The sequence below is a fragment of the Chiloscyllium plagiosum genome, chromosome 13, assembly GCF_004010195.1.
Source record: "Chiloscyllium plagiosum isolate BGI_BamShark_2017 chromosome 13, ASM401019v2, whole genome shotgun sequence".
In the NCBI taxonomy this organism is placed as follows: Eukaryota; Metazoa; Chordata; class Chondrichthyes; order Orectolobiformes; family Hemiscylliidae; genus Chiloscyllium; species Chiloscyllium plagiosum.
The window spans coordinates 78,925,624-78,948,656 of NC_057722.1; the positions used below are offsets into that span (position 1 = coordinate 78,925,624).

The window sequence follows — 23,033 nt, forward strand, 5'->3', positions numbered from 1 at the left end:
GAGGGGAACTTGGGGTGGGGGAGGGGTGCTCGGGATGGGGGAGGGGTGCTCGGGATGGGGGAGTTACCCTAATCTCTGGTTGGTGGAAGGGGAGGGCTGGAGGGGTGGGGCGGATGTTAAAGGCCTTCTCGATGGGTGGGAGGGGATATCTCTGGTTTCAGTTCCTGCCCCTGCTGATGGTGCAGGAGACCTCTCCATCAATCCCAGAAAGGAAGGTGATAACTGAGCCCAGTTCCAGGCACCTAGTTTGTGTTCCTGTTCTCTGACACATCATGGCTTCATTTCAGTTCTTTCCTTTTTTGGTCTCCCTATCCCACCTGAAACGATATCTCAGCCTGGCAATGGGGGACTGGGAGGATGGACAATGCTGAACTGTTCAGAGAACCCTCTAAAGGCTGTCCTGAGGATATCCAAGAGTTAGTTCCCTCTCCTTTTGGTGACTGACATTAGCCTCTTCATCACAGAACCATGTGGCCAGGAAAATGGCTGCGTGGGCCATGTCCAAGTGAATTGATACCCATCAATGTAACAGCAATAGATTGTCACCCTTTTACAATCAGCCTCAGAAACCTGCAACTCTGCACTCCGTGGAATGATATATACATTTTGAAATCTCACACTTCAAGGAGCTAAAGGCAACATATAAATTATATCAGCGAGTTTTGAGATGATTTGTAGCTCAGATTGAGGTTCTGGAAGTAGGTTTGCTCGCTGAGCTGGAAGGTTCATTTTCAGACATTTTGTCACCGTACTAGGTAACATCTTCAGTGAGCCTCTGGATGAAGCACTGCTGATGTTTCCTGCTTTCTATTTATATATTTGGGTATCTTTGGGAAAACCCAAAGAAACCCAATCACATAAATATATGAGGATACAAAATAGGGACAGGGCTAGGCCATTAGCCCTTTGATCCTGTTCCGCCTTTCAATATAATCCTGGCTGATCATCCAACTCAGTCCCCTGTTCCTGCTTTCTCCACATACCCTTTGATCCCTTTAGCCTTCAGGAACCATATCAAACCCCTTCCTGAAAACATCTCATGTTGAGGCCTCAATCACTCTCTGTGGCAGTGAATCCCTCAGGGCCCCCCACTTTCTGGGTGAAGACATTCCTCCTCCTCTCAGTCCAAAATGGCCGCTCCCGTGTCCTTAGACTGTGAGTCCCTGGTTTTGGACTCGCTGGTCTTTGGGAAAATTCTTCCTTTGTTTACCCTTTCGGGGCCTGTTAGAGTTTTATACATCTCTCTAAGATCCCTAATATCCTGATCAATCCAGCCTCTCTTCAGATGTCAGTCCTGCCATCCCAGAAATCAGTGTTCATGCTTGACCGCCCTCAATCCTGCTGTCTATCACCACCCCCACCACCTCCACCACCTCCAACGCACCCCACCCTGAGTGACCATGGCCTCCCTTGACTGCTCAGGGCTCTCAAACAGGACCAGTTTCCTGGATGGCTGTCTGTCCTAGATGAGAGAGGAATGGTTGACTATCCAAGAAGGTGTAAAGTTGTTGAGGATGGGTTATTAAGTACATTCAAGGCTGAGATAGACAGAAATTTCATCGGGAAGGGAATCAGGGTTATGGGGAAAGGACAGGGAAGTGGAGTTGAGGATCATCAGATCAGTCATGATCTCATTGAATGGTGGAGTAGAATCGATGGGCTGAATGGCCTCCTGCTGCTTCTACATTTTACGGTGTTAAGTGAGTGAGCACTGAGAAAACAAGCTGAGAGACTTGGAATGGACCCTGTTCTGATGTATAAGATGGGTAAAAAAAAATTTAGCATTGCAGGGAATGGTGTTGGTGAGCTCAGGGTGCAATATTGAAGTGCAGAGGTGAGTCCTAACTGTGCCCTGGTGATATGGTGAGGCTGTGCCCTGGTGATATGGTAAGGCTGGTGTCCTGGTGATATGGTGGGGCTGGTGCCCTGGTGATATGGTAAGGCTGTGCCCTGGTGATATGGTAAGGCTATTGCTCTGGTGATATGGTGAGGCTGTGCCCTGGTGATATGGTGAGGCTTGTGCCCTGATGATATGGTGAGGCTGGCCAGTGCCAACCTCCTTGCGTGGAAGGTGTTGGTGGTCACTGCTCATGGAGGTAGCCCTCAGGTTGTTGGGGAATGATGGCTAAGAAGGATACTTGGTGAGGTGCTAGGTACCCACTCAGATTTCCCCATCTCATTCCTCTCCAGTGCCTGGGAGGTCAGGAAACTGCAGACCAACGAGCTGAGGTTAGGTAATAATGAGATGCGAAGACATGCAAATTGTGAGGTTCCAGCCTTGCCATGAAAACCTTGAGAGGAAAGTCAGACTTCTTTAAAGCAATCTCTTTTCTCCCATTCTCACCTTATCTTACTCGACAAAGTGTCCAGGGGCTGGGAAAGTTCCACCCACAGACACTCATAGAGTCACCGATATCTATCACAATGTGCAAGGCCCTTCAGCCCATCACATCCGTGCTGGTCAAAAACAACCACCTCATGATTCTAATCTGAGTGACCTACCTTCATACTCATCAGGACACAGGCATTCGTACCCATTCACCAAGTCTTTGCAGGTGCCTGAATTCTGACAGGGCTCTGAAAGGCATTCATCATCTTCCTCCTCACAGTATAACCCGTGGTAACCTGCAGAGAATGAGGTTCCATATTACAACTGGAACATACACCTGTACCAATAATTGCTTCTGAATGTAGCTGAAGGTGAGCCTGAAGGCAAAAGGCAGTAATTAATCGACATTAATATAGATTGAGACAATTAAACAGAAATATGGCCTGAATTGTAACTAGGGCAATTTTGCACATTAGACCTGCCCCATCTAGGTACTGTTTTGAAATTGCCCAAACTAACGATACAACCCAGAATAACTGATTGCAGTTTACACACATGGAATATGTGGTACAGAAATATGACATTCAGGCAAATCAGTGATACATTTCCCAATTATCCTCATCACCCCCTCTCAGTATAACCTTCCACCTCTTTTCTCCTGCATGGATTTGTCTCAGTCCCAGTTAAACACTTTGATGCTCCCTGCCTGAACCACACATTGTGGGAGCATGTTCCACATTATAAACACCCTAAGAAGTTAGGTTCTGAATTCCCTATTGGATTTATTTTATTCACTTGTGGAATGTGGGTGTCACTGACTGGGCCAGCATTTATTACCCGTCCCTAGTTGCCCCTTGAGAGGGTGGGGTTGAGCTGACTTCTTGAACTGCTGCAGTCCATGTGCTGTAGGTTGACCCACAATGCCCTTAGGAAGGGAATTCCAGGATTTTGACCCAGCGGATTTCCTGTCTAACATTGGAAGCCTCTAGATTTGATGTTCCCTAAGAGTCTCTCAATTTCAGCTTCTGTAAAAACACCATTACATTCTGGTAATGTCACAGTTAGGGAAGGTGACGGCCAAATGGTGTTATCAATCCAGAGATCCAAGTAATGTGCTGGGGACCCAGGTTCAAATCCTTCTATGGCAGATGGTGGAATTTGAATTCAATAAAAAATAAGAATCTCCCGATGACCATGACATCATTGTTGATTGTCAGAAAAACTCACCTGGTTCACTAATGCCCTCCAGAGAAGGAAATCTGCCATCCTCATCTGGTCTGGGGCCTGGGGCCAACATTGTCTCACAGGCTAGTCACAAAACAGCCTAGCATAGTCATACTCGCAGTATCAAACCTTACAGACACTGTCCCACACCCCATCATCACTATCCCTGGTTATGTCCTGTCCCACTGGCAGGACAGACCCAGCAGAGGTGGCAGCACAGTGGTATACAGTCGGGAGGGAGTTGCCCAGGGAGTCCTTGATGTTGTCTCTGGACGCCATGAAGTCTCATGGCTTCGGCTGAAGAATCACATCTCCTCCATGTTGAACAACACTTGGAGGAAGCACTGATGGTGGGAAGGGTGCAAAATGTACTCTGGGTGGGGGCTTTCAATGTCCACTACCAAGAGTGACTCGGCAGCAGCGTGGCTGATCGAGCTGGTCTGGTCCTAAAGGATAAAACTGCTAGACTGGGTCTGCGATAGGTGGTGAAGGAACCAACAAGAGGATAAAATATATACTTGACCCCACATCCTTACCAATCTGCTGGCTGCAGATATATCTGTCCATGACAGTACAGGTGAAAGTGACCACTGCACTGTCCTTATGGAGACATAGTCCTGCCTTCACATTGAGAATACCCTCAATCATGTTGTGTGTCATGATCACCGTGCTAAATAAGACAGACTTCAAACAGATCGAGCAACTCAAGACTGGGCATCCATGAGGCACTGTGGGTCATTAACAGCAGCAGAATTGTACTCAAGCACAATCTGTAATGTCATGGCCCGGCATATTCCCCACTCAACCATTACCAGCAAGCCAGGGGATCAACCCTGGTTCAATGGAGAGTGTAGGAGGACATGCCAGGAGCAGCACCAGGAATACCTGAAGATGAGGTATCAACCTGGTGAAGCTACCAAACAGGACTACTTGCCAAACAGTATCAGCAGCAAATGACAGACAGAGCTAAGCGATCTCATAACCAATGGATCAGATGTAAGCTCTGTAGTCCTTCCACATTAAGTGGTGAATGGTGGTGGACAATTAAACAACTCCCTGGAGGAGGCGGCTCCACAAATATCCCCATCCCCAATGATGGAGGAGCCCAGCACATCAGTGTAAGAGATAAGACTAATACATTTGCAGCAATCTTCAGTCAGAAGTACCAAGTGGATGATCCATCTCAGCCTCCTCCAGTGGTCCCCACCGTTACAGATACCAGTCTCCAGCCAATTCGATTCACACCGCATGATACTAAGGAATGGTTGAAGGCACTGGATACTGCAAAGGCAATGGGCCCTGATAACCCATTACGGCAACAGTGGAAGACTTGTGCTCCAGAACTTGCCGCTCCCCTAGCCAAGCTTGTCCAGTACAGTTACAACACTGGCATCTACCTGACAATGTGGAAAATTGCCCAGCTATGTCCTGTACACAAAAAGCAGGACAAATCCAACCTGGCCCATTATCATCCAATCAGTCTACTCTCCATCATCAGTAAAGTGATGCAAGGGGTCAGTAACAGAGCTATCAAGCAGCACCTACTCAGCAATAATCTGCTCAGTGACACCCAGCTTGGATTCCCCCAGGGCCACTCAGCTCCTGACCTCATTACAGCCTTGGGTCAAACCTGGATAAAAGAGCTGAATTCCAGAGGGGAGGGGAGAGGGACAGCCCTTGACAGGAAAGCTGCATTTAACTGAGTGTGGCATCACAGAGCCCTAGTAAAACTGGAATCAGTTGGTATCAGGGGGCAAACTCTCCAGTGGTTACAGTCATAGCTGACACTTGTTCTTGTGAATGTAGATTGTAGCGCTAAGGCTACATTAGCAACTGCGTTGTCCCCCTCTAGGGTGCAGAAAACACTAAATGTTTTCATGTAAGAAGGTTCAACCAGCACAATCCCAACACCAACACAGTCTACACCGTCTCTGGGATTATGGTTTACACAGCAGCAGGAGGAGAACTACCCCTGGCCAATGACTCCATTTTAAGGGAATTTATAGACATGAACTGATTTCCTTTCCAGGTTATACCGGGGACATCTTAAAATACGTTTCAGTCTGTGAAAAATGCACAGCATGACATCTTCTGTGAGTTTGGTTGTTGAGTTTTTCAGCATCCACAAAAATTTTACACGGTGGCACAGTGGTTAGCACTGCAGCCTCACAGCGCCAGAGACCCAGGTTCAATTCCTGCCTCAGGTGACTGTCTGTGTGGAGTTTGCACATTCTCCCTGTGTCTGTGTGGGCTTCCTCTGGGTGCTCCGGTTTCCTCCCACAGTCCAAAGATGTGCAGGTCAGGTGAATTGGCCATGCTAAATTGCCTGTAGTGTTAGGTAAGGGGTAAGTGCAGGGGTAGGGGTGGGTTGCGCTTCGGCGGGGCGGTGTGGACTTGTTGGGCCTGTTTCCACACTGTAAGTAATCTAATCTAAAATCTAAAAAAACAATTTGCAAAGTGCCAACTGATACAAGCAATGGCCAAGCCTCTTGTTTTGATCTCACCGTTTTCAAAGCAAACTTTAACCTGGGGATGTTGCACCTCAGCTGCTGCAGTTACCTTTCATTCATTCATTGTTGCAGCATCACTGGCTGGGCCTGCATTTATCGCCCATCCCTAATTGCCCAGAGGGCAGGAAAGAGTCAAAATACCTTAGTGACATGTAGGCCAGACCAGGTAAGGATGGCAATTTTCCGTAGACATTAGTGATGGTTTTTTTCCAAAAGCTAACAATGATTTCATAATCATCATTAGACTCTCAAATTCCAGATTGAGGTCAAGTTACACCATCTGCTGCTGTAGCAGGATTTGAACCTGGGTCTCCTGGATTAATAGTCCAGCAACAATAGCATGAGACCATTGCCTTCCCCAAACAATTAGACCATAAAGCCATAAGATGACACAGCAGAATTAGACCTTTTGGCCCATCAAGTCTGCTCTGCAATTTGATCATGGCTGATTATGTTTCTCAATCTCATTCTTCTGCCATCTCTCTGTACTAATCTCTTTACTAATCACGTGTCCAGTCTCATCACCAGTAGATCACAGGCTCCCCAAATTAAACCTTGGAATGTTTTCTGCTCCGAATCCTGTCACAGATAAGCACGTAAAGTTCCAATGGTGAGACGGAAGTAAACCTGACTAGATCTGAATTAGTTGGGATGGGACTATTCCGAAGTTCAGGAGAAGTGGATACATTGCCCATCAGGTACTGACTGCGATGCCTGGGAACTCCTTTAGATCCCTCGTAATTAAAATAGGAAACTTCTCTTTCATTGTTTTAAACTCACTTTCCAACCAGTGATTAGTATAATATCATTCCAACTGCATGTTCCATAGATAATAAGCAACATTTCTATTGGAAATATAACACAAAAAGATCGCTCATTTTAAACAATTGTGACAGTTCTGTGCAGGTCAATAGATGGCAGTATTAAACTATAACACATCTGTTTTGGAGCTGGAAACAAATATTGAAAAACACTCAGTCCTCTGGAGAAGATAACATTATGAATTCATGAAGGGCTTTTGCCCAAAACGTCAATTCTCCTGCTCCTCGGATGCTGCCTGACCTGCTGTGCTTTTCTAGCCCCACTCTGATCTAAACTCTGGTTTCCAGCATCTGCAGTCCTCACTTTTGCCATTATGAATTCGCCTCCATCCTAAAGGTGTGTTCATTAGTGTCCAACCCAGCCCACAGGAGAAGGCAGAACCAATTGCCCTGCAGTGCTCACAAATAACCTTTCTCATGTGCTTCATAAGTGCTGACATTTTTAATTACATTTAATATGAGCTTGCAAGTTACTATTACCAATAACTATTGTTATGCTGTGCTCTTAACAAGTTGTTATTACACTGGGTTGGTGTCTCTGCACAAACAGATTCAAACCCCAGTTCTGTTTCAATCAGCCAATTCTATTAGAGTCATAGAGACATACAACACATAAACAGACCCTTCGGCCCAACTTATCCATCCTGACTAGGTTTCTTAAACTAAACTAGTCCCATTTGCCTGTATTTGGCCCATATTCTTCTAAACCCTTCCTATCCATGTAACTGCCCAAATGTCTTTTAAATGGTGTAATTGTACCCAACTCCACCACTTCCTTTGGCAGCTCGTTCCATACATGCACCACCCTCCATGTGAAAAAGTTGCCCCTCAGACCCCATAAAGTTTTTTCCCCTCTCACCTTAAACCCATGCCCTCTAGATTTGAACTCCCCCCACCCTGGGGAAAAGACCTTGGCTATTCACCCGATCCACACTCAAGCTGATTTTATAAACCTCTATAAGGTCACCCCTCAGCCTCCAATACTTTGGGCAAAAATGTCCCAACAGATTCAGCTGCTCCATCTAGCCCAAACCCTCCAGTCTTGGTAACATCCTTATAAACCTTTTTTTGTGCCCTTTCTAATTTAATAACATCCTTCTTATAGCAGGGTGACCAGAAGTAGAATTTATCCTCAATGTAAAATCAGAATAAATCTATTTGAATTTTTTTTTTAATAACCTTCCTGCATTATGGAAAATATTAGCATCTTAAAGGAGTAAGAGTAGGAGTCAATGTTGGAGTTATACAGAGTTCAAAGTTTGTGCGAAGATTTGTAGCTCGGGTGCTCGTTGTTGTGGTTCTGTTCGCCGAGCTGGAAGTTTTTGTTGCAAACGTTTCGTCCCCTGGCTAGGCGACATCATCAGTATAAACACAGGAGGAAACATCAAAGAAGCGCTTTGCAGGAGGCTCCCAAGCACTGATGATGTCGCCTAGCCAGGGGACGAAACGTTTGCAACAAAAACTTCCAGCTGGGCGAACAGTTATACAGAGTGTTGGTTCGGTCACAGCTGGAGGACTGTGTGCAGTTCTGGTCTCCTCACTCCAGCCGGGATGTGATAGCACTGGAGGGGCTACAGAGGAGATTCACCAGAATAGAACATAGAACATTCCAGCACAGTACAGGCCCTTCAGCCCTTGATGTTGTGCCAACCTGTGGAACCAATCTGAAGCCCACCTATCCTACACTATTCCATTGTCATCCATATGTTTATCCAATGACCATTTAAATGCCCTTAAAGTTGGCGAGTCCACTACTGTTGCAGAATGTTGTCTGGGATGGAGAAATTGAGCCATAAGTAGAGACTAGATAGGATTGGATTGTTTTCTTTAGAGCAGAGAAGACTGAGGGGGGACATGATTGAGGTGTGTAAGATTATGAGGGGTTTAGGCAGGGTGAATGGAGAGCAGCTGTTCCCCTTGGCTGAGAGGTCAGTCACAAGAGGGCATTGTTTTAGGGTAAGGGGCAGGAGGTTCAGAGGGGATCTGGGAAAAACCAAATTCACTCAGCAGCTGGTGGGAATCTGGAATCTGGAAACCACACAACCTTTTAAAAAATATTTGGATGAGCACTTCAAACATCATACCATTCAATGATATGTGACAAGTGCAGGAAATTGGGATGAGCGCACTTTTAGTGGCAGTTCTGTCAGTGCAGACACAATGGGCTGAAGGGGTTTTTCTGCACTGTACAAATGTATGAAGCAATGGGACCTTGAAATTCGAGAGTGAGACATTAAGGTATTTTGTAAAATTACTGATTAGGCATAAAGGCCTGGTGTTGTGAACCAGTTGGAAATTCACAAAGATATTGAGTACAGGAGTTGGGAGGTCATGTTGCGGTGTACAGGACATTGGTTAGGTACTTTTGGAATATTGAGTGCAATTCTGGTCTCCTTCCTATCGGAAAGATGTTGTGAAACTTGAAGTGATAAGTGTATGGAATGAGCTGCCAGAGGATGTGGTGGAGGCTGGTACAATTACAGCATTTAAAAGGCATCTGGATGGGTATATGAATAGGAAGGGTGTGGAGGGATATGGGTCAAATGCTGGCAAATGGGACTAGATTAGGTTAGGATATCTGGTTGGTATGGACAAATTGGACCGAAGGGTCTGTTTTCGTGCTGTACATCTCTATGACTCTATCTAAATGTAGTTAAACACATGTTCTGAGAGATAATGCCAATCACAGCATCCAATGGTCTGGAGCGAGAGAAGGCCTCAATGTGAATACATGAAGTGATTGTGAGACTGCACTGAAAGAAGATGGCATTGCCGGAGTCATCAAGAATAAAACAAAATTAGGAAACTGTCTTGTGCAAGTCTTTGATTAGACATTGTTGGAATTTTCTGCTGAGAGATTGGAGAGGTTAAAGCTCCTACATGACCACAATATGATGAAGCAACACCCTCTGAGGGTGATCAGTAAGATCTGAGAGACATCGACGTGGTCTGTCCAATAAAGGCTCAGAAACATGGGGCTTTTCATCCTCCAAAAACTTAGAGTTTAAATTGAGAAACTTTGGTCAAGTCCTTTAAAATAATCATCGTAATAGACACATACATGCGGTTTGTGAGTTCTTGTAGCACAATGGGTCATGTCCCTCACTCCCTGGGTCTGAGCCACACAAGGGTTATATAGAAGCAAAATAAATCCAAAATAAAATGTCAATCCAAACTAAAATCAGCGAATGCTGGAGAAACTCAGCAGGTTTGGCAGCGTGAATGGAGAGAGAAACAGAGTTAATGTTTTTTAAGTCTAAAGTGAGCGCTCCAGGACTCAATGACCATAGAAGGTGCATTCATAACCTGGTCGATCAGCAAAGTATTGACATACACCTTTGACAGGCAGTAAGAGAAGGAGAGCTATCTGGTCAGTCACCTCATAGAAAACAAATTGGCACCTTTACCGTCATGGGATTCTATACATTCAATTCCAAGATAGACAAATGTTTAATCAGTGAAGGGCTATAGGGAAATAACAGGAAAGTGTAATTGAGGATTATCATATCGCCATGATCTCACTGAATGGCAGATCAAACTCGATGGGCTGAATGACCTTCTGTTGCTCCTATATGGTACAGCCTTCTGGTCACTGCAGCTCCCAACTACAACAATCTGCTAATGCCTCAGTTCTCAATGAAACACAGACTCTGTGAGGGGGCAGTTAGCTCAGTTGGCTGGATTGGATTGACCCTTGCCCCATTGCAGTTGTGGGTGGAGTTGAGCCCTGCCCCCTTGCCCTGTCTGTGGTGGAGATTGTGCTGCCATGGCTCAGAGCTGCCTTCGGGGCGCAGTGTACTGGAAAGCTGAAGGCTACCTGAGTTAGGTAGATCTGAGAGGACTGGGGACATGGGAATAAATTACATCAGGATAGAACCAAGCTAGATGTCAGGAGCAACTCTTTGCAAAGTGAATTTCTAAACTATGAGCTGTGTTTCTGACTCAGGCACTCAGTGCTGATGGAATGCATATTTTCCAATAGGCAGCTGAGTATCTCTAAGTCTCTGATCCAGTGGGTAATGTCGGTCTGGAAGGTACTGCCTGGAAATGTGGGGAGAGCTGGTTCAGTTGAATCTTTTTTGGGGGTGGGGGGGTCTATTGGATGGTTATTGAGATTAAAACAATATGCCAGGCTTATGGGGCAAAAACAGGAGATTGGCACTGGGTAATGATGCTCAGTTAATGAGCTGGAGCAGGGATAATGGGTCAAATGGCCTCCTTCTGTCCTGTGACTGAGATCTCAGAATTTCAAGTGTAGGCGCACTGCTGGTCACTCACTTTAATCTCCTAAACATTCGTGATCGACTTTGAGATTGGGACAAAGTATTTCAAAGTGATTTTCACCTCTCAAATTGATCTCGAGGTTTCTTTTCTCTCTGTCCTGTGCCTGTTTTGGGAGATTCTGTAACTGTCTAGGTTGTACCATTCAGATACAGGCCAGGCCAGATAGATCAGCTGTCTTCCTATTTACCCCTGACAAAAACAGAAACTCAGCAGGTCTGGCAGCATCTGGAGAGAGAGAGAACAGAGTTATTCCAAATCCAGTGACCTTTCTCCAGAGTTCAGTTCTTCATAAGGGAGACTGGACTCTAAAGCTCTGATTTCTCTCTCCATTATAACTACCTGACCTGAGGAGTTTCTCCAGCAGTTTCTGTTTTTTGTTTATTTCAAATCTTCAGCATCCACAGTGCCTTCCTACTTAATTAGTCAGTACATTTGAATGACTGGTTGCTGTTATTTTGTCCCTGATTACTGTGAATTTTTATTTAATGATATTTAATGGGTCACACCCCACGCCCACCACCACCACTTCAACCAAGTTTGCAACAATCCCATGGGACTGTCTGAAAGGGAACTTCCTTCAAATGCAGCGGTCCCTTTATCCTGGAATGAAAAGATTCACAGTGCCGTGATGCGGAAAAGGAGCAAAACTCATACCTGGGGCACACAGACACTTGTAACTGGTGCCAACCCCGCGGCAGATTCCATGGGCACAGGGACTGAGGGCACAGAAGTCAATGAGCTGTGTGCAGAGAGGTCCAGTGTAGGCAGGACTGCAGTTACAACTGTAGGATGTGCCATCGGTGAAGCAAGTCCCATTGTTCTGGCAAGGCAACAAGGCACAGGGATCGATCCTCTGCTCACACGCCAGGCCAGTAAAACCTGTCAGGAGAATCACAGACAAGAATTTTAACTACAAGCCAGGTAAATGGAGTGGGATATACCCATACTTAGACATACAAATTGGAGGGGTGGGGGGAGGGAACATTTTCTTGTGCTTTCCTCCATGTTGCTGCTTCAGCTACAGCGTACATCCCTGTGAATAAACAGGGTTCAGATGTACCGCCCCTGAAACTATAATGACTGAGAGGAGGAAACCCCAAGGACTATTGGCCACTCCAGAAACAACTGGGAACAATCATTGATGTTGTGTGAGGGAGATGCTCTGAATGAATCAGTGATGTAATACAAAGACTGTGAGCTTCAGGCAAGTAATTGCAGCCAGGTCAACCCTGGACGGCCGCTGATATACAGTATGTGTGCAAATAATTTGATGAAAGGAACCGCAGTGTTAAAATCTTGACTGGTTCAAACGATACAGTGGCTCAGCAATTTATTTTATTCATTCACAGGATCTGGGCATCAATACACAGACCAGCATTTATTGCCCATCCTTAATTACCCAGGGGGCAGTTAAGAGTCAACCATATTGCTGTGAGCCTGGAGTCACATGCAGGCCAGACCAGGTAAGGATGGCAGTTTCCTTCCCTAAAGGACATCAGTGACACAGATGGGTTACACAGTTACAATGAGGCTGGCATTTTTATTCCAGATTTTTATTGAGTTCTAATATCACCATCCACCAGGGTGGGATATGAACCCATGTCTCTTGAACATTAGCCCTGGGCTTCAAGAATTACTAGTCCAGTGACATTAGTACTCTACCACCGGCCCCACTCCCCCTCCATTGGAATCTGCTGTCCATTTATTCTGTTTGCTTGTATAGGGGCTTGGTGTACACGTTGTTACCAAGGTTACAAGAAACGGACAGAGAGGTGTTATGTTCAATACAAAGTATGCCCCTCCTACTGGCAGACTAGGGGCATTACCACAGGCCTGTTAACCTAGGAACCCACGTAATATTCTAATGGGCAGGAGCTCAAAGCCTACCCTGGCTCATGGTGGAATTGGAATTCAACAGAAATCTAACCATGACCAGGAGACCATTGTTAAGAGGGGCAAAACCTAAATGGTCACTGATCCCCTTTGGGGAATAAATGCTTTCCATAGTTGCCCACATGGGCGGCACGGCGGCACAGTGGTTAGCACTGCTTCCTCACAGCGCTAGAGACCCGGGTTCAATTCCCACCTCAGGCATCTGTCTGTGTGGAGTTTGCACATTCTCCCCGTGTCTGCGTGGGTTTCCTCCGGGTGCTCCGGTTTCCTCCCACAGTCCAAAGATGTGCAGGTTAGGTGGATTGGCCATGCTTAATTGCCCGTAGTGTTAGGTAAGGGGTAAATGTAGGCGAATGGGTCTGGATGGGTTGCTCTTCGGAGGGTCGGTGTGGACTTGTTGGGCCGAAGGGCCTGTTTCCACACTGTAAGTAATCTAATCATCCCTTGTGAATAAATAAGCATTTTTAAAAAGACCGCAGTTCCTTTTATCAAATCCTTTACACATGTACAGTATGCACATGCAATAGCAGTCTAGGCTGTCCCTGCCTGTCAGTATCTTTCTCAGTGCTTCCATCTTCCAGACCCACTGCAATGTGGTTGACTCTAAACTGCCCTCTGGGCAATTAGAGATGGGTAATAAATGCCGGGTTGGCCAGTAACACCCTCATCTCTTGAAGGCATGAAAAATAAAGGTGTACTTCAAACAAAAGTCAAATCAAATACTCACCACTTGCCTGGATAGCCAGAGCTTAACAACTTTCAAGAAACTAGACACCAGTCACAGGAAAACAGTCAATGTGTTTGAAGCCTCTGTCACTGCATTAATCGTAGCTTACATTTACAGCTACGCCTCTGATTTGCTGGGCTGAATTGTATTCTTGCAGTGCGGGTCCTGATGATAGGCTGGAAAACCAGGAGTGATGTGGACTGATTGAAGAAGCCCATTAGGCAGGTTCTAAAGGACAGGTGCCCCACCCCCACAGCAGCTTCTCGTCATTTGGAGGGCAAGCAGCCCAGCAGCATGCTGGGAGATTTGGCCATGTGCAATTCTGATCTCCTTCCTATCAGAAGGATGTTGTGAAACTTGAAAGGGTTCAGAAAAGATCTATAAGGATGTTGGAGGATTTGAGCTACAGGGAGATGCTGAACAGGCTGGGGCTGTTTTCCCTGGAGCGTCAAAGGCTGAGGGGTGACCTTATATAGAGGTTTACAGAATTATGAGGGGCATGGATAGGGTAAATAGACAAAGTCTTTTCCCTGTGGTCGGGGAGTCCAGAATTAGAGGGCATAGGTTTAGGGTGAAAGGGTAAAGATATAAAAGAGACTTAAGGGGCAACTTTTTCACACAGAGGGTGGTGAGTATATGGAATGAGCTGCCAGAGGAAGTGGTGGAGGCTGGTACAATTGCAACATTTAAAAGGTATCTGGATTGGTATATGAATAGGAAGGGTTTGGAGGGATATGGGCCAAGTGCTGGCAAATTGGTCTAGATTAATTTAGAAAAACTGGTCAGCATGGATGAGTTGGACTGAAGGGTCGGTTTCTGGGCTGTACATCTCTATGACTCTGTGACTATGACACTGCTCGGCACTGTAACTGGAAGGAGAGGACACCTCAGAAAGACAATAACCTCCCAGCAGGTAACTGGGGGCTGGGAGTATGGCAACCAATCATGTTGGCCCTTGCCATGGGAAGATGGAAGGGAGAATGGGTGAAGTTACACAGGGAGCTTCTGCTGGGGACTGTCCTCAGGTCAGTGTCCAAACTGAAGGACCTCTCCAGTACCTATACGCTCCCCTGGTTCACCTGGTGGTCTCCCAGAGGGCAGAACGGTGCCTTTCATTGGTGCAGTCGGCGTCTTGGGTGGATGTTTAAGGGAGGGGCTGTTTTCATCCACCCTCCTACTGCTGGCAGGAAGACAACACGTCGACCTCCACCCGCCCCCCATCATCTCAGCCCAGTTCCCAAGGGCTGGTAACCTCCATCGCACTGTAACCACCATCTCGAAGATTCACAGTCAAGCTTGCCTTGACAGGAGCCTGAGAGCAGGACCGAGAATCTGTCCCTCCAAGGACATGCAAAACCATCAAGTGTGATCAAATCTGAGATCCCCTCCAAGTCCTACTCTGCTCAGAACTGAACACATTCCTTCATTTTTGTTCAGTAAGGATCATAGGACGACCTGCCCAACATCATATGGGGCACAGTAGGACCACAATGAGGTAATAAGAAGGCAGCTGAAAATGTGTTGCTGGAAAAGCTCAGCAGGTCAGGCAGCATCCAGGGAACAGGAGAATCGACGTTTCGGGCATAAGCCCTTCTTCAAGATCTGCAGACCTCACTTTCTCCTAATAAGAAGGCAGACCCACCCCCTCCTCAGAGCGGGACATAGAGACCTGGTTCACATTCCAAAACCAACCTAGTGTGATTTCCCCACTATCCTGGGAGGAACTTCCTGCCCACCTCTGGGGTGGTCTTGATGGTGGGCAGTGTTTAATCAGATGGGAGCCCACCATTTCCTGGCAACGGCCTGACTAGGTTTGTGAGGGGAGAGCAGTTGAATACCAAGTACAGGCAAAGCCATTAGGATTACCCAGTTCCACCTCGGATTCCAGACTGCCTCAGCTCATCTGATGCTAAAATCCACTTCCATGTCTCAATAGGGTGCCTTGGGATTTTTAAAATTATGTTGAATACACTTCTGAAATGCAAATTGGCTTTGTCTTATAACCACATATGAACCTGCATGCAAATACATCCCAGATGCTCCATTTGTGTAATTCTAACCTTTTGTGTGTCTTCTTCTCCATTTCCACAAATACCTTCAGATGCTTTGAGTTCATGTTTTGGATTACTCTCCCCAAGCTCCCCTACTATTCCCATTTTCTTTCTTGCTACAAAGCAAGGTGCCAGGCTGGAAGCTGCTAAATACATCAAGAGCCCCATGGTGTTTGGGGCAAGGTTCGGGCATAAAGGATTGGCAGCAGATGACGCAAAGGTAGGTGGATGGATAGGTAATGTTGAGGAAGTGGGGAGGCTGCAGAAGGACTTGGACAGACTGGGAGAGTGGACAAAGAAGTGGCAGATGGAATACAATGTGGGAAAGGGTGTGGTTATGCACTTTGGTGGGAAGAGGAGGCATAGGCTATTTTCTAAACAGGGAAAAGCTTCAGAAACTTGAAACACAAAGGCCTTGGGAGCTCTACTTCAGCATTCGCTTAGTTAACATGCAGGTTCAGTTGGCAGGAAGGCAAATGCAATGTTAGAATTAATTTTATGAGGGTTAGAATACAAGAGCTGAGGCTGTAGAAGGCTCTGGCCAGACTGCATTTGGAATATTATGAGCAAATGGCTAGTTATGCCTCTACATCTTATAGTCTGATGGTCGAATGCTCTCTGTTAACCTTCCTTGTTGACTAGTTTTTGGTTAATTTCCCTCCTTTAACCTCGCCTCCATGTTGCGTTTCGCCTCTGTGAAGTATCATGGGATGATTTTTTAACATGTAAGGTGCACTTTAATTGCAAATTCCTGCAGTTATTCGTTATCTGCCCCCCTCGTTGCTGCTCAGACTGGCTCCAGCTGTCGGCTTAATCCATAATGCAGCCTCTCGGAGCGCTGCACCTTCCAAAAGGCCAGGAAAAGCAGCCAATTACCAAGCCATCTTGATAACTGAGAGAAACAATTCTGTTAAATGAAAAATTGTTTAATCTGTTTGAACATTGCCGAAGCCTATTAAAGGATTGGAATGTCAGCTGAGGGACTGGTGAAGGAGTGGATTTGTTTCGCTTCAATAAATCTTGTTATAGTATCTGAAACAGCCCAGCGAGAAAACCAGGCAGCAATTCCAAACCGCACCATGGAACAATTTGTTTCCATAGTGATTGCAAGACTTATTTGACCATTTGTCTGACACTCTCGTTGCTAAAATACAGCAACACCTTGGTGACAGCTGTAATTACCTTACTGAAGCGTGAACTGCTAAGGGGGACAGTGTTTCATGTACAATGAATGGCTGCCTAGTCAGACAAGGACAGTTCTCAGTATTATTAGCCTGTAGTGGGTTTGTGACACTATATTTGTAAAACCACTCTCGGCCTGCAGTACAACACCCTCCAAGTGTCATTATCTTGAGTTAAATGAAGGCTATTCCAATTCATCCATTTATTGCAAGTTTGTTACAACGGCTGGTCAGCACCATCACAGAATCCCGTCAGTGTGGAAACAGGCCATTTGGAGCATCAAGCACATACTAACCCTCTGATGAGCATCCCATCCAGATCCCTCTCCCTGTAACCCTGCATTCCCCATGGCTAACCCATCTAGCCTGCACATCCCTGGACACTATCGCATGGCCAAGAACTGCAGATGCTGTAAATCAGAAACAAAAAGAGAAGTTGCTGGAAAAACCCAGCAGGTCTGGCAGCATCTGTGGAGAGAAATCAGTTACCCTTCCTCAAAACTGTTCATTTCAGTCTTGTTTCAAAGCAATGCATGTGCTGAATCAGATTTGAAATGTAGCTAAGTGTGAGGTGATTCACTTTGGTAAGAGTAACAAAAAGATGGGGTACTGGGCTAATGGTCGGATACTTGGTAGTATGGATGAGCAGAGGGATCTTGGTGTCCATGTACACAGATCTTTGAAAGTTGCCACCCAGGTAAATAGTGCGGTGAAGAATTTATTGGTAGAGGAATTGGGTTCCGGAGTCCTGAGGTCATGTTGCAGTTGTATAAGACTCTGGTGCGGCCACATCTGGAGTATTGTGTGCAGTTTTGGTCGCCATACTATAGGAAGGATGTGGAGGCACTGGAACGGGTGCAGAGGAGGTTTACCAGGATGTTGCCTGGTATGGTAGAAAGATCGTATGAGGAAAGGGTGAGGCACTTGGGGTTGTTTTCATTGGAGAAAAGAAGGTTTAGGGGTGACTTGATAGAGGTGTACAAGATGATTAGGGGTTTAGATAGGGTCGACAGTGAGAATCTTTTTCCTCGTATGGAGTCAGCTATTACAAGGGGTCATAGCTTTAAATTAAGGGGTGGTAGGTATAGGACAGATGTTAGGGATAGGTTCTTTACTCAGCGAGTCGTGAGTTCATGGAATGCCCTGCCAGTAGCAGTGGTGGACTCTCCCTCTTTATGGGCATTTAAGCGGGCATTGGATAGGCATATGGAGGATAGTGGGCTAGTGCAGGTTAGGTGGGCTTGGATCGGCGCAACATCGAGGGCCGAAGGGCTTGTACTGCACTGTATTCTTCTATGTTCTAAGTAATGTAGAAGAAAATATTCCTTCCCAGCAATGTTCTGCAAACAGCAGAGAGCTGTGATCAGAGAATCCTTTTTACTGGCATTGGCTGAGGAAGAAATGTGCAGCCAAAATATTGGATCATTCTTATTCTTTGGACACTATCACAGGACACAAAGGAGCATAGCTCTCTGATTGTTGAAATTGTAGCAAATCTCCAGTATTGTACTGGAAGGTAGCTGAGATGATAAATTCAGATTCTTCTATACAATTTATAAGCAGGTGGTGTTCCCAAGAGTTGAACTGAATCAATCCAGGTCACAGTGATACAAATACATTACTTCCTTAGCAGGAGCAGTCAGTGAATCAGACCCAATTTTGTTGCTCGGGCAAACGTTATTCTCAGGCTTTGTGTGGATGCTCCTTGAATTCTTTAATTTACAGGAGAAACAGGAATATTTCTATGGTCCATGGTCTGACCTTCCAAACCCACAACCACTTCCATCTAGATACAGGGGGCAGCAGATACATGGGAACACCACCACCTTCAGGTTCCTCTCTAAGTCACTACCATCCTGATTTGGAATTATATCACTGTTCCTTCAGTGTTGCTGGGTCAGAATCCTGGAATTCCCTCCCTAAGGGCATTGTGGGTCTACCTACAGCACATGGACTGCAGCGGTTCAAGGTAATAAATACTGGGCCCAGGCGGTGACATCCACATCCCACAAATAAACAAATTTCAAAAAATACAGGTTTAGGCTATTCTTTCATTGACTGAAACTGTGGGGCATAGCCGAATACCCGATGAGGGAATTGTTTAATTGGAAGTGAGTATTAATAACTGGAAAAGGATAAAAGGAAATACACCAGGTTTCTCCTTGTGGAATAGAATTTCCTTCATTAACCTCATTTCATTCACCAGATGGTGGTTGTATTGGTTTTGAATTATTTATGACCATGGAGTGAGATGCCCACCGAAATTTACCAAAGATTTAAGACTGAGGATGAGTTATTCACATTAGACAATGTATCTGTTTCCCAGGAACAGCACACAGGAATATGCCAAGAAGCTAGGGAGTGCCTTTGAGTATCCAAAACAACTATAAAAGAACATTCCGACAAAAATTCCAAATCCTGAACGCTTCATCCTGGGGAGTGAGGGTTTGGTATTGATCAGGGAGGATAAAGTGAGGACTGCAGATGCTGGAGATCAGAGCTGAAAATGTGTTGCTGGAAAAGTGCAGCAGGTCAGGCAGCATTCAAGGAACAGGAGCATCGACATTTTGGGCATGAGCTCTGAAGAAGGGCTCATGCCCGAAACGTCGATTCTCCTGTTCCTTGGATGCTGCCTGACCTGCTGCGCTTTTCCAGCAACACATTTTCAGCTTTGGTATTGATCAGGTGAGCCATTGACAGCACAGCTCATAAAAGATCGTCAAAACAATTGGTAAATGATTGGTAATTGGCAGCTTAGATCAACATGGATAATGTCAAACATTACTGTCAGGAGGAGCAGAAACCAGTCTGGGTATGTCAGCTAGTAAAGAGAGTAGAAAATGCAAGGGATAGTGAGGATGAAGCAGATGGAGGTTTAGACATTGAGCCATCTACTATTAGATAACTAACACTAACCTGTTAGGACAGTTAGACAGACACTTCTATGTTTAGAGGCGGGTAAACAAAAACACCTAAGTTACTTGCTAAATATAATGGAGTTTAATGGGATTAACCGGGATGTACAACATCAGCCATGCATGACATAGCTGTAGGAAAATCCATTCCCATAAAGCAACATCTTATCACTTAGTTCCAGAGAAACAGGCTGAGAAACTTAACTGGACTCACCACATAAACACAATGGCTACAAAGGCAGGTCAGAGGCTAGGAATACTGCGGCGAGTAACTCATCTCCTGATTCTTCAAACGCCTGTCCACCATCTACAAGGCACAAGTCAGGAGTGTGATGGGATACTCCCCACTTGCCCTGGATGGGGGGCAGCTCCAACAACACTCAAGCTAGACACCATCCAGGACAAAGCAGCCGCTTGATTGGCACCACATCCACAAACATCCACTCCCTCCACCACTGGCACCCAGGAGCAACAGTGTGTGCTATCTACGCTATGCAACCCAGAAATTCACTAAAGATCCCTAAACAGCACCTTCCAAACACAGGACTACTTCCATCTTGAAGGACAAGATGCACTGCAGAGACATGGGAACACCACCCCCTGCAAACAGCTCTCCAAGCCACTCACCGTCTGCCTTGGAAATATATCTTTCACTGTCACTGGGTCAAAATCCTAGAATTCCTCCCTAAGGACATTGTGGGTCAACCCACAGCAGGTGGACTGCAGCGGGTCAAGAAAGCAGCTCACCCCCACCTTCTCAGGGGGCAACACATCCCACAAAATGAATAAATAAAAAAAGGTGAAAGCAGAAATCCAACACATTGTTGGAAAACCATTGATTGAACCCAGGAAAAGCAGTTGGATGTCCTTAGTAGTGCATAATCCTGATAGTTCAATTAGATTCTGCATCATTTAGAGAAAGGTCAATGCAGTAAGAAAGGCAGGTTCCTGCCTACTTTCTCATTTGAACGATTATGTTGTCAAAGTTGGCAGTATCAGATTTCTTACTACAATAGATTTGCTAAAATGATGTTTGTTTAACAACTAGAGCTAAAGAGATACCCACCTTTGTCACACCAGATGGTCATTTGCAATGCCACATGGGGGATTTGGCCTAAACATTATTCAGCTACTTTCCAGAGACTGATGATTGAAGTGGTAGGCAGTGTTCCTAAATGTGCAGTTTGCCGTGATGTACTGTATACTGTGGCACCGGGCAGGACTACCTGGAATAACTGGAAACCTTGTTTAGGAAATGACATTCAGCTGATTTGGTAACGAACCTTTCCAACAGTTAATCTGCAAAGGTGTAAGTACAGGTCGTTCTGCTGTAACGCTTGTTTCGTTAGCACAAATTTGCTGTGACACAATTAACAATTTGGGGACACTGTTTCTAAAGTGCAAACTTTTAAAATGTGTGCTGGCTGTAACGCGATTACATCGCCAACACTTTAAACACTGTTTCTAAAGTGCAACTTTTCTATAAAGCGAGGTTGCACAAAAACGCAACCATCATATTTTAGAAGAACTAACCTGTAACCTACCCAGGGTGTGTAGTAAGGTGAGGACTTGTGTGCCAGAAACAGCATAGGTACTAGTATTAGTGGAGTCCCCTGTCCCTAAAACTAAATATGAAGTCAGGAGATTTTGGAAAGATATGTGGTTTGTACCAAATTGGAGCACTCTAGTTAACCTACTGAGGGATTTTCTCCAAAGGGATGTCAAAATGTCATTGCCAGGGCTGTGTCAGGCATCATTTGAGAAGTTGAAAGCCATTTTGATCAATGATCCAAGTTGGTTGAGGGGGGAATTTTACAGAAAATAAAATTATGAAGGGAATAGATAAGATAGAAACAGGGAGGTTGTTTCCACTAGGGGGCATAGCCTCAGGAGTGGGGGGGGGGAGCAGATTTAGGACTGAATTGAGCAGGAACTTATTCATGCAAAGAGTTGTGAATCTGTGGACTTCCCTGCCCAGTGAAGCAGCTCAAGCTACCCTGTTGAATATTTTTAAGGCAAAGGTAGAGAGATTTTTGAACAATAAAGGAATTAAGGGTTATGGTGAGAGAGTGGGTAGTAGAGCCGAGTCCATGAAAATATCAGCCATGATCTTATGAAATGGCAAACCAAGCACAAAGAGACAGACGGCCTACTCCTGCTCCTAGTTCTCACGTTCTTACATTATCATCAAGTTGCCGATTGGCACTAGGGATTTAGAGTGTGAACAGTCTTTTAACAAGAAATTAGGACAAGCATTGAGAAGGCAGAAGGATACTTCTTCAAAAAGCTAAACGGACACCAGAAGAGATACCTTGCAATAGTTGCTGTGGTTCTGTTCGCTGAGCTGAAAGTTTTTGTTGCAAACGCTTCGTCCCCTGTCTAGGTGACATCCTCAGTGCTTGGGAGCCTCCTGTGAAGCGCTTCTGTGGTGTTTCCTCCGGCATTTATAGTGACCTTGCAATAGTGTTATGAACTAGGCCAGACCACTCAAAACACTCTTGAGCAGGCAACCCCAGACCATAACTTTATAATTTATTTCATAAGTGCAGAGTGAAAATTACCTGGGGTAAGTTAGCTAGGTTGACTACTAGGTTTTAAAACAGACAGACATTTATTCACAAAATTACACAATGAATAAGAATAAAGAACCCCTACAGAACTCAGCCTATCTAACTAGACTTAATTATACACAATAGTCCCAATAAGCAAACTCCCTTAAAACCCAGTATAAATGGAACAGATGCTTACAGGTTGAGGTTAGAAGGGCAGAAGGAGAGAGAGAGAGAGAGAGAGAGAGAGAGTTTCCACACAGCTCATTGTTGAATTCCTAACCAGTTCTGGACTGAACTGTTCAGCTCGAGAGCTGACCACTACCCTTTCATTATACAGGTCTCTTCTAAAACATGACCACTTTGGCCTGAAGTCTCATCTGTTTACATATAAACAAAAAGGCCTCTCAATGCCCTTTAATCTCTGTACTAAACCAGTCTAATCGACACCGGGAGCGTTTACAACCCTTCTGAGAAAAACCAAGGACATAGTACCCTTGAGAAAAGATAAAAATCACAACACCATGTTATAGTCCAACAGGTTTAATT

General features: G+C 45.4%; 1 protein-coding gene across 1 annotated transcript in view; it reads right to left on the bottom strand.

Annotated features, from left to right (window-relative positions):
- The window catches only part of dner (delta/notch-like EGF repeat containing), a 184,929-nt gene that overhangs the window by 22,404 nt on the left and 139,492 nt on the right, over positions 1-23,033 (bottom strand). Inside the window, exons 8-9 of the mRNA XM_043701666.1 lie at positions 11,823-12,047; positions 2,503-2,625 (exon numbers count right to left, since the gene is read on the bottom strand). Coding sequence (XP_043557601.1) covers positions 2,503-2,625; positions 11,823-12,047 — 348 coding nt within the window. The remainder of the gene's footprint in view (positions 1-2,502; positions 2,626-11,822; positions 12,048-23,033) is intronic.